Consider the following 12,098-nt stretch of genomic DNA (forward strand, 5'->3'; position numbering starts at 1 on the left):
GGACCGAGTCTTCTTTCCCACAGTCCTAGCTCAGCTTGGTCCCGCCGGATCCAACCCTCGAGCGATGGCTAAATGGCCTCCCTCACTTTCTTTCCTTCCTTCCCTCTTCTTCAATTCCTTTATTCATTCATTCATTCATTCATTCATTCATTCATTCCCTGTCTCCCTCTTCCTTTCTTTCCTTTCTCTCCTTCCGTTCCTTCCTTCTTCCCTCCTTTCCCTATTTCTCTTTGCTTTCCTCCTTTCCTCCCTCCCTCCTTCCCTATTTCTCCCTTCCCTCCTTTCCTCCCTCCCTCCCTATTTCTCCCTTTGCTTCCCTCCATTCCTTCCCTTTTTCCTCCCCCTTCCCTATTTCTCTGTTTGCTTCCCTTCTTTCGTTCCTTCCTTTTCTCCCTCCCTCTTTCTCCCTTTGCTTCCCTCCATTCCTTCCCTCTTTTTCTCCTTCCTTCCTTCCCTATTTCTCCTTTTGCTTCCCTCCATTCCTCCCTTTCCTCCCTCCCTCCTTCCCCTATTTCTCCCTTCCCTCCTTTCCTCCCTCCCTCCCTCCCTTCTTATTTCTCCCTTTGCTTCCCTCCATTCCTTCCCTCTTTTTCTCCTTCCCTCCTTCCCTATTTCTCCCTTTGCTTTCCTCCTTTCCTCCCTTTCCTCCCTCCCTCCTTCCCTATTCCTCCCTTCCCTCCCTCCCTCCCTCATTTCTCCCTTTGCTTCCCTCCATTCCTTCCCTCTTTTTCTCCTTCCCTCCTTCCCTATTTCTCCCTTTGCTTTCCTCCTTTCCTCCCTCCCTCCTTCCCTATTCCTCCCTTCCCTCCCTCCCTCCTTATTTCTCCCTTTGCTTCCCTCCATTCCTTCCCCCTTTTCTTCCCCTCTTTCCCTCTTTCTCTTTGCTTTCCTCCTTTCCTCCCTTCCTTCCTTTCCTCCCCCTCCTTCCCTATTTCTCCCTTCCCTCTTTTCCTCCCCGCCTTCCCTATTTCTCTCTTTGCTTCCCTTCTTTCCTTCCTTCCTTTTCTCCCTCCCTCCCTTTCTCCCTTTGCTTCCCTCCATTCCTTCCCTCATTTTCTCCTTCCCTCCATCCCTATTTCTCTCTTTGCTTCCCTTCTTCCCTTCCTTCCTTCCCTCCTTCCCTATGTCTCCCTTCCTTCCTTTCCTCCCTCCCTCCCTCTTTCTCTCTTTGCTTCCCTCCATTCCTTCCCTCTTTCTCCTTCCCTCCCTCCTTTCTGCTTCCCTCCATTCCTTCCCTCCTTTCCTCCCCCTTCCCTATTTCTCTTTGCTTTCCTCCTTTCCTCCTTCCCTATTTCTCCCTTCCTTCCTTTCCTCCCTCCCTCCTTATTTCTCCTTTTGCTTCCCTCCATTGCTTCCCTCCTTTCCTCCCCCTTCCCTATTTCTTTTGCTCTTCTTTCCTCCCTCCCTCCTTCCCTATTTCTCCCTTCCCTCCTTTCCTCCCTCCCTCCCTCTTTCTCCCTTTGCTTCCCCCATTCCTTCCCTCTTTTTCTCCTTCTCTCCTTCCCTATTTCTTCCTTCCCTCTTTTCCTCCCCCCTTCCCTATTTCTCTTTGCTTTCCTCCTTTCCTTCCTTCCTTCCTGTCCTCCCTCCCTCCTTCCCTATTCCTCCCCTTCCCTCCTTTCCTCCCTCCCTCCCTATTTCTCCCTTTGCTTCCCCCATTGCTTCCCTCTTTTCCTCCCCCCCTTCCCTATTTCTCTTTGCTTTCCTCCTTCCCTTCCTTCCTCCCTTCCCTATTTCTCCCTCCCTTTCCTCCCTCCCTCCTTCCCTATTTCTCCCTTCCTTCCTTTCATCCCTCCCTCCCTCCCTCCTTATTTCTCCCTTTGCTTCCCTCCATTCCTTCCCTCTTTTCCTCCCCTTTCCCTCTTTCTCTTTGCTTTCCTCCTTTCCGCCCTTCCTTCCTTTCCTCCCTCCCTCCTTCCCTATTTCTCCCTTCCTTCCTCTCCTCCCTCCCTCCCTTTCTCCCTTTGCTTCCCTCCATTCCTTCCCTCTTTTTCTCCTTCTCTCCTTCCCTATTTCTATTTGCTTTCCTCCTTTCCTTCCTTCCCTATTTCTCCCTTCCTTCCTTTCCTCCCTCCCTCCCTCTTTCTCCCTTTGCTTCCCTCCATTCCTTCCCTCTTTTTCTCCTTCCCTCCTTCCCTATTTCTCTCTTTGCTTCCCTTCTTTCCTCCCTTCCTTTTCTCCCTCCCTCTTTCTCCCTTTGCTTCCCTCCATTCCTTCCCTCTTTTCCTCCCCTTCCCTATTTCTCTTTGCTTTCCTCCTTTCCTTCCTTCCTTCTTGTCCTCCCTCCCTCCTTCCCTATTACTCCCTTCCCTCCTTTCCTCCCTCCCTCCCTCTTTCTCCCTTTGCTTCCCTCCATTCCTTCCCTCTTTTTCTCCTTCCCTCCCTCCCTCTTTCTGCTTCCCTCCATTCCTTCCCTCTTTTTTCCCCCCCTTCCCTATTTTCTCGGCTTTCCTCCCTTCCTTCCTTTCCTCCCTCCCTCCTTCCCAATTTCTCCCTTCCTTCCTTTCCTCCCTCCCTCCCTCTTTCTCCCTTTGCTTCCCCCATTCCTTTCCTCCCTTCCCTCCCTCCCTCCTTCCCTATTTCTCCCTTCCTTCCTTTCCTCCCTCCCTCCCTTTCTCCCTTTGCTCTCCCCCATTCCTTCCTTTCCTCCCCGTTCCCTATTTCTCCCTTCCCTCCTTTCCTCCCTCCCTCTTTCTCCCTTTGCTTCCCTCCATTCCTTCCGTTTTTCTTCTTCTCTCCTTCCCTATTTCTCTCTTTGCTTCCCTTCTTTCCTTCCTTCCTTTTCTCCCTCCCTTTCTCCCTTTGCTTCCCCCATTGCTTCCCTCTTTTTCTCCTTCTCTCCTTCACTATTTATCTTTGCTTTCCTCCTTTCCTTCCTTCCTTCCTTCCTTTCCTCCCTCCCTCCCTCATTTCTCCCTTTGCTTCCCTCCATTCCTTCCCTCTTTTTCACCCCCCTTTCCTATTTCTCTTTGCTTTCCTCCTTTCCTCCCCCTCCTTCCCTATTTCTCCCTTTCCTTCCCTCCATTCCTTCCCTCTTTTCCCCCTTCCCTATTTCTCTTTCCTTTCCTTTCCTTCCTTCCTTCCTTTCCTCCCTCCCTCCCTCCTTATTTCTCCCTTTGCTTCCCTCCATTCCTTCCCTCCTTTCCTCCCCCTCCCCTATTTCTCTTTGCTTTCCTCCTTCCCTCCTTCCCTCCCTCCCTCCTTCCCTATTTCTCCCTTCCTTTCCTCCCTCCCTCCCTCTTTCTCCCTTTGCTTCCCTCCATTCCTTCCCTCTTTTCCTCTCCCCTTCCCTATTTCTCTTTGCTTTCCTCCTTTCCTTCCTCTCCTCCTTTCCTCCCCCTCCTTCCCTATTTCTCCCTTTCCTCCTTCCCTCCCTCTTTCTCTGTTTGCTTCCCTCCATTCCTTCCCTCTTTTCCTCCCCTTCCCTATTTCTCTTTGCTTTCCTCATTTCCTCCCTCCCTTCCTTTCCTCCCCCTCCTTCCCTATTTCTCCCGTCCTTCCTTTCCTCCCTCCCTCCCTCTTTCTCCCTTTGCTTCCCTCCATTCCTTCCCTCTTTTTCTCCTTCCCTATTTCTCTCTTTGCTTCTCTTCTTTTCTTCCTTCCTTTTCTCCCTCCCTTTCTCCCTTTGCTTCCCTCCATTCCTTCCCCTCTTTCCTCCCCTCCCCTATTTCTTTGCTTTCCTCCTTTCCTTCCTTCCTTCCTTCCTTCCTTCCTTTCCTCCTTCCCTATTTCTCCCTTCCTTCCTTTCCTCCCTCCCTCCCTATTTCTCCCTTTGCTTCCCTCCTTCCCTCCCTCCTCCTTCATCTATTTCTCCCTTCCCTTCTTTCATCCCTCTTTCTCCCTTTGCTTCCCTCCATTCCTTCCCTCTTTTTCTCCTTCCCTCCCTCCCTCTTTCTGCTTCCCTCCATTCCTTCCCTCTTTTCCCCCCCCTTCCCTATTTCTCTTTGCTTTCCTCATTTCCTCCCTCCCTTCCTTTCCTCCCTCCCTCCCTATTTCTCCCTTTGCTTCCCTCCTTCCCTCCCTCCTCCTTCATCTATTTCTCCCTTCCTTCTTTCATCCCTCTTTCTCCCTTTGCTTCCCTCCATTCCTTCCCTCTTTTTCTCCTTCCCTCCCTCCCTCTTTCTGCTTCCCTCCATTCCTTCCCTCTTTTCCTCCCCCTTCCCTATTTCTCTTTGCTTTCCTCATTTCCTCCCTCCCTCCCTCCCTATTTCTCCCTTTGCTTCCCTCCATTCCTTCCCTCTTTTCCTCCTTCCCAATTTCTCTTCGCTTTCCTCATTTCCTCCCTCCCTTCCTTCCCTCCCTCCTTCCCTATTTCTCCCTTTGCTTCCCTCCTTCCCTCCCTCCTCCTTCATCTATTTCTCCTTCCCTTCTTTCATCCCTCTTTCTCCCTTTGCTTCCCTCCATTCCTTCCCTCTTTTCCTCCTTCCCAATTTCTCTTCGCTTTCCTCATTTCCTCCCTCCCTTCCTTTCCTCCCTCCCTCCCTATTTCTCCCTTTGCTTCCCTCCTTCCCTCCCTCCTCCTTCATCTATTTCTCCCTTCCCTTCTTTCATCCCTCTTTCTCCCTTTGCTTCCCTCCATTCCTTCCCTCTTTTTCTCCTTCCCTCCCTCCTCTTTCTGCTTCCCTCCATTCCTTCCCTCTTTTCCTCCCCCTTCCCTATTTCTCTTTGCTTTCCTCATTTCCTCCCTCCTCCTCCCTATTTCTCCCTTTGCTTCCCTCCATTCCTTCCCTCTTTTCCTCCCTCCCTCTTTCTCCCTTTGCTTTCCTCCATTCCTTCCTTCCTTCTTCCTTCCTTCCCTATTTCTCCCTTTGCTTCCCTCCTTCCCTCCCTCCTCCTTCATCTATTTCTCCCTTCCCTTCTTTCATCCCTCTTTCTCCCTTTGCTTCCCTCCATTCCTTCCCTCTTTTTCTCCTTCCCTCCCTCCCTCTTTCTGCTTCCCTCCATTCCTTTCCTCTTTTCCTCCCCTTCCCTATTTCTCTTTGCTTTCCTCATTTCCTTCCTCCCTCCCTCCCTATTTCTCCCTTTGCTTCCCTCCATTCCTTCCCTCTTTTCCTCCCTCCCTCTTTCTCCCTTTGCTTTCCTCCATTCCTTCCTTCCTTCCTTCCTTCCCTATTTCTCCCTTTGCTTCCCTCCTTCCCTCCCTCCTCCTTCATCTATTTCTCCCTTCCCTTCTTTCATCCCTCTTTCTCCCTTTGCTTCCCTCCATTCCTTCCCTCTTTTTCTCCTTCCCTCCCTCCCTCTTTCTGCTTCCCTCCATTCCTTCCCTCTTTTCCTCCCCCTTCCCTATTTCTCTTTGCTTTCCTCATTTCCTCCCTCCCTCCCTCCCTATTTCTCCCTTTGCTTCCCTCCATTCCTTCCCTCTTTTCCTCCCTCCCTCTTTCTCCCTTTGCTTTCCTCCATTCCTTCCTTCCTTCCTTCCTTCCCTATTTCTCCCTTTGCTTCCCTCCTTCCCTCCCTCCTCCTTCATCTATTTCTCCCTTCCTTCTTTCATCCCTCTTTCTCCCTTTGCTTCCCTCCATTCCTTCCCTCTTTTCTCCTTCCCTCCCTCCCTCTTTCTGCTTCCCTCCATTCCTTCCCTCTTTTCCTCCCCCCTTCCCTATTTCTCTTTGCTTTCCTCATTTCCTCCCTCCCTCCCTCCCTATTTCTCCCTTTGCTTCCCTCCATTCCTTCCCTCTTTTCCTCCTTCCCAATTTCTCTTCGCTTTCCTCATTTCCTCCCTCCCTTCCTTCCCTCCCTCCTTCCCTATTTCTCCCTTTGCTTCCCTCCTTCCCTCCCTCCTCCTTCATCTATTTCTCCCTTCCCTTCTTTCATCCCTCTTTCTCCCTTTGCTTCCCTCCATTCCTTCCCTCTTTTCCTCCTTCCCAATTTCTCTTCGCTTTCCTCATTTCCTCCCTCCCTTCCTTTCCTCCCTCCCTCCCTATTTCTCCCTTTGCTTCCCTCCTTCCCTCCCTCCTCCTTCATCTATTTCTCCCTTCCCTTCTTTCATCCCTCTTTCTCCCTTTGCTTCCCTCCATTCCTTCCCTCTTTTTCTCCTTCCCTCCCTCCCTCTTTCTGCTTCCCTCCATTCCTTCCCTCTTTTCCCCCCCCTTCCCTATTTCTCTTTGCTTTCCTCATTTCCTCCCTCCCTCCCTCCCTATTTCTCCCTTTGCTTCCCTCCATTCCTTCCTTCCTTCCTTCCTTCCTTCCCTATTTCTCCCTTTGCTTCCCTCCTTCCCTCCCTCCTCCTTCATCTATTTCTCCCTTCCCTTCTTTCATCCCTCTTTCTCCCTTTGCTTCCCTCCATTCCTTCCCTCTTTTTCTCCTTCCCTCCCTCCCTCTTTCTGCTTCCCTCCATTCCTTTCCTCTTTTCCTCCCCCTTCCCTATTTCTCTTTGCTTTCCTCATTTCCTCCCTCCCTCCCTCCCTATTTCTCCCTTTGCTTCCCTCCATTCCTTCCCTCTTTCCTCCCTCCCTCTTTCTCCCTTTGCTTTCCTCCATTCCTTCCTTCCTTCCTTCCCTTCCCTATTTCTCCCTTTGCTTCCCTCCTTCCCTCCCTCCTCCTTCATCTATTTCTCCTTCCTTCTTTCATCCCTCTTTCTCCCTTTGCTTCCCTCCATTCCTTCCCTCTTTTTCTCCTTCCCTCCCTCCCTCTTTCTGCTTCCCTCATTCCTTCCCTCTTTTTTCCTCCCCCTTCCCTATTTCTCTTTGCTTTCCTCATTTCCTCCCTCCCTCCCTCCCTATTTCTCCCTTTGCTTCCCTCCATTCCTTCCCTCTTTTCCTCCCTCCCTCTTTCTCCCTTTGCTTTCCTCCATTCCTTCCTTCCTTCCTTCCTTCCCTATTTCTCCCTTTGCTTCCCTCCTTCCCTCCCTCCTCCTTCATCTATTTCTCCCTTCCCTTCTTTCATCCCTCTTTCTCCCTTTGCTTCCCTCCATTCCTTCCCTCTTTTTCTCCTTCCCTCCCTCCCTCTTTCTGCTTCCCTCCATTCCTTCCCTCTTTTCCTCCCCCTTCCCTATTTCTCTTTGCTTTCCTCATTTCCTCCCTCCCTCCCTCCCTATTTCTCCCTTTGCTTCCCTCCATTCCTTCCCTCTTTTCCTCCCTCCCTCTTTCTCCCTTTGCTTTCCTCCATTCCTTCCTTCCTTCTTCCTTCCTTCCCTATTTCTCCCTTTGCTTCCCTCCTTCCCTCCCTCCTCCTTCATCTATTTCTCCCTTCCCTTCTTTCATCCCCGGCCGCTTAGCGCCGGGCGGCCCGGGAGCGCGCAGGGAGGGAGCGCGGCCACCGGGGATACTGGCCGGGCCCTTCCCGGCAGAGGTCGTTCGGAGGACGGCGGCCTCGCCAGCCAGCACGCAGACGCCGAGCGGGGCCGGCTCCTCCCCGTCCAGGGCCTGCCGGGGTCTTGCGTGGGGCCGGCGGCTGCGGCTCGCCCAGACTCAGAAGCCCCGGGCGGGTCTGGGGGTCCCGGCCGCTCTCGGCAACCCGCCGCGGGTCGTAAGCTCCAGGCATCCCTGGGGGAAGCCGCGGGGCGATGCCGGCCTCTTCCCTGCGGAAGATCGGGGTCCTCCGACTCCGGTGACCGAACCAGGTAGGAGCCGCGGGGCTGCATTCGCAAGACCGGGTTACCCGTGTTTGTGTGTGCGCGCGCGCGTTAATCTGGGTTTTCTCGGGAAGGGGTTGCCTCGTGCAACGAAGGGCAGGTCGGGGCCGCTGGATGGGACGAAGGAGAAAAGGGGTCGGGGGACACTTCTGGGTCGTGTGAAGGGGACATGGGAGCCCCTTCTCCCCCGCAAACCGGCTAACTAGGCTCAGATCAGCCTTTGGGGTGGGGGACCCCAACCCGGGTCTGAAACACCCCATCCTGTTAACCCCCCTGAGTGGGGCATCTCTGCACATCACAGCCTGGTCTGGGAGAAGGTGGTTTGTGTAAATGCAGCAAGTTACCTATCTGTCTGTCTGTCTGTCTGTCTATCTATCTATCTATCTATCTATCTATCTATCTATCTATCTATCTATCTATCTATCTATCTATCTATCTATCTATCTATCTATCTATCTATCTACCTACCTACTTACCATCTCTTATCTGTATCTCTCTCTCTATCATTTTTCTGTCTACCTCTATAGCTATCATCTCTATCATCTCTGTCTATTTATCTACCTACCTACCACCTCTATCTCATTTATCATCTCTATCTATCTATCTATCTATCTATCTATCTATCTATCTATCTATCTATCTCTATCTACCTCCTACCTATGTACCATCTCTTATCATTTTTCTATATCTATCTATCATCTGTCTGTCTTATCAATCATCTATCTATGATCTCTGTCTGTGTCTGTCTCTATCTATATCATCTACGTATCATTATCGTTTTTCTATCGATCTACCAGTATATCTATATCTATTATTTCTCATTTTTCTATCTAGCTATATAATCTATTTTTCTGTCTATCATCTATCCTGTCTGTCTATCAGTCATCTATGATCTCTATCTGTCTGTATCTCTCTATCATTTTTCTGTCTACCTCTAAATCTATCATCTCTATCATCTCTATCTATTTATCTACCTACCTACCACCTCTATCTCATTTATCATCTCTATCATCTATTTATCTATATCTATCTCTGTATGATCTTATTGGTTTTTCAAAATATAAAATACAAAGAAAAAGAAAAAGAAAAGTAGTAGAAAACTAAGAAGAGGGGAGGGAAGGGGAAAAGAAATATAGTGAGAAAAGGAAACGGCGGGGGGGCAGGCAAGGTTCTTTAGCATAGTGGAAGACAACATTACAACCACAACTTTTTTGCTTTTACATAAAACATCATGTACAAGCCATTTCTATACCAATAAGCCTGTCTAGTTAACAAAAACAAAAATCTAGGTTTTGTTGTTGTTGTTGTTTTCATTGCAAGCCCAAAATCTGGAAGCAATTTCAGAATAAAAATAAAGTCAGACAGACGCAATTAGGTGTAGAAAATTATCAACCCACTGGGTACAAATGCAGGACAATGTAAATAACTTAATTGTACTTTTGGAATAAAAATCTGATTTCAGCTTTTTTTTGTTATGATGATGGTGTGAATATAACCCTCCTGGTACAACCGAAATAAGAGTGCCAGGTAAACCCACAAGCCAATTCTGACTCTTCCAGATTTAACCAGGCCAGGTAGCCACGTGGCCATCTTCAGGGCAGGTTGATTCATCAAGGTCAGGATATGAAGTAGTTTCTGGATGTCGTAACCCCTGAATCAGGCCTAACTGGTGTGAACTGGCCAGTTTTAAAAGGCTAACTAGATCAAACAACCCTCCACAAAAATGTTTCCCAGCACTGAAAAGCCTTTGACCCAGCCTGGCTTTCTCAATTCTGCTTCAAATTGCATAAACGTCTCTTTTGTTGTAGCTATGCTTTTATCTTTCTTCCTTCCTTCCTTCCTTCCTTCCTTCCTTCTATCTATCTATCTATCTATCTATCTATCTATCTATCTATCTATCTATCTATCTATCTATCTATCTATCTATCTATCTATCTATCTATCTATCTATCTATCTATCTATCTATCTATCTATCTATCTATCTAAAGTGAAATATCACTACGCATCATCACAAAATCTCCAGAACTGTAAAGCCTACAAACTTGAAATTTGGCACGTAGGTTCCTCTTGGCTTCTAGGTGCTCACTCAGAAAGGATTTTTCCAAATGACCATCAGATCATTAGTATTTCCGATGCTAAGGAGTTCGACTCTCCCTCCCCACCTGAAAAGAAATCTCTTCCAAATGCAAAAAGCAAGCAGAGGAGACGAGTTTCAGTTTTAGTTTCACAGCATCAAGCAGCTTTAGTACAGAACAGTTGAGCTAAGCCATGCCCAGGCTCCTTGCTGTCTCCTTGTTCACACAACAAATACTGCTTCAGTTTCCAAACAGCCCTCAACTCTCACACACTGACAGGAGGCTAGCCAGATTAATGGATGAATGGATGCTGGTGGGCAGAGGCTGAAGTTTTTCCCTCATATTTTCCTCCCCAAAAACTAACCCCGACCACAAAGTTTCATAATGAAGCATAATATGTCATCAGGCAAGAGAGCGGGAGACGGTGAATTCTAGTCCTTCCTTAGGCAGAAAAGCTAGCTGGGTGACTTTGGGCCAATCACCAGGGGACGATGAGTTCTAGTCCCGCCTTAGCCATGAAAACTGGCTGGATGACTTTGGGCCAGTCATTCTCTCTCCGCCCAACCCATGTCACAGGACTGTTATCGTGGAGAAAAATAGTAGGAAGAAGATGTGTTGGATCGATCGATCTGCCTACCTACCTACTTGCCTACCATATCTCTCTCATTTCTCTCTCTCTCTATCACCTCTCTCTCTTATATCTGTCTGTCTATCTATCTATCTATCTATCTATCTATCTATCTATCTATCTATCTATCTATCTATCTATCTTATCTGTCTATCAGTCTAATCCATCTCTGATATCTCTATCTCTATCATATCTATCTGTCTGTCTGTCTGTCTGTCTATCTATCTATCTATCTATCTATCTATCTATCTATCTATCTCTATCAGATCTGTCTATCTATCTATTAGATCTGTCTGTCCATCATCTGTCTATCAATCTAATATCTCATCTCTCCTATCTATCTATCTATCTATCTATCTATCTATCTATCTATCTATCTATCTATCTATCTATCTATCTATCTATATCCCTTGCCTTGAATTATCTATAAAAATAATAAAGGTGGGATATTACAAATAATTCTCTTTTAAAAATCGTTTTTCAAAGAAAAAAAATTGGACGCCTATTTGTCTGAGCTGGTGTAAGATCTCCTGCTTTGGCAGAGGGTTGGACTAGAAGACCTCCAAGGCCCCTTTCTAGCCTTGTGATTCTACGAAGGGCAAAGGCACCTGCTGCTGGGTTCAGCTCCTGGGAGACGGTAGGCTGAATTTCCTCTTTCAATAATTTTCTTTTACCCTCCAGATCCAGCTGTGGTCGGATAGAAGAGCAATTGCGCTACGTTTCCTGTTCCCACTTAGGAAATCGGTTAATCATGGGACCACAGGAAATGCCCAGAGACGTGTAAGTTGCAATGTGTGTGTTTCCTTTAGCATAAGATGCTCTTGTGGCCTGTCTGTCTGTCTGTCTGTCTGTCTGTCTGTCTGTCTGTCTGTCTATCTATCTATCTATCTATCTATCTATCTATCTATCTATCTATTTATCTATCTATTTATCTATCATGTATGAGAAAACAAATATAAGTATGAACATAACATATAAACCTATAAGTATAAACAGGTATAAGTATATACATGATGAATAAGTACAAATAAATGGGAACAGTAGGACAGGGACGGTATGTGCTTGGAAAATCTTAGGATGCAAGAATCAATCCTACAGGCTCTGTTTGGGGTTAATTCCTTAGAAACCTGAGCAATGTCATCAGCCGTTTCGATGGAAAGGAATTTTAGCACCTCTTGAGACAACCTCTTGTGTCCTTAAGAGGCAGGATGTGCCTCTGTCATTCTGAGCATATGTAGAGTGTTTTTGCTAGCAGGATGAGGATGAAAACTCTGAAATCTTCAAGGTTTTCCTGGCGAACAGGGATTTCTTTTCTAGCCCTTTCTTCCCTCCCACCAAAAGTTCTACTCTGTCTTCTGCAAACTGCATTTTCAGGTTTAGAAATAAATAAAGGCCACAGTTACACACACACACACACACACACACACACACACACACACACACACACCCCTGAATGAATCAGGAGAAAAACCTCAGCTTTTTCAAGAACATTGTCTATCTGTCTATCTCAGCATCTATTAATGACTAATCTATTTCTATTTATCCATTTCTCTATTTTGTTATCTATCTATCTATCTATCTATCTATCTATCTATCTATCTATCTATCTATCTATCTATCTATCCCATCCATTTTATCTATCCCATCCATTCTGTCTGTCTCAGCATCTATCTATTAATGATTAATATATTTCTATTTATCCATTTCTCTATTTCTTTCTGTCTATATCTATCTATCCCATCCATTCTGCCTGCCTATCAGCATCTATCTATTAAAGATTTCTATTTCTATTTATACATTTCTCTATTTCGTTATCTATCTATC

General features: G+C 47.4%; 1 protein-coding gene across 2 annotated transcripts in view; it reads left to right on the top strand.

The window, feature by feature from the left end:
- The first annotated feature begins 7,167 nt into the window (after positions 1-7,167).
- The window catches only part of SLC29A2 (solute carrier family 29 member 2), a 23,011-nt gene continuing 18,080 nt past the window's right edge, over positions 7,168-12,098 (top strand). The window contains exons 1-2 of one of the 2 annotated variants that reach the window (XM_087943753.1): positions 7,168-7,558; positions 10,956-11,054. In XM_087943753.1, the coding sequence (XP_087799879.1) occupies positions 11,026-11,054 (29 nt within the window). In that variant the 5' untranslated portion in view covers positions 7,168-7,558; positions 10,956-11,025. The remainder of the gene's footprint in view (positions 7,559-10,955; positions 11,055-12,098) is intronic. The other variant, XM_087943752.1, reaches the window with a different exon arrangement.

Source organism: Notechis scutatus, chromosome 14, assembly GCF_049901735.1.
Source record: "Notechis scutatus isolate UNSWTSFEM ecotype Mainland chromosome 14, rNotScu1.2, whole genome shotgun sequence".
NCBI lineage: Eukaryota > Metazoa > Chordata > Lepidosauria > Squamata > Elapidae > Notechis > Notechis scutatus.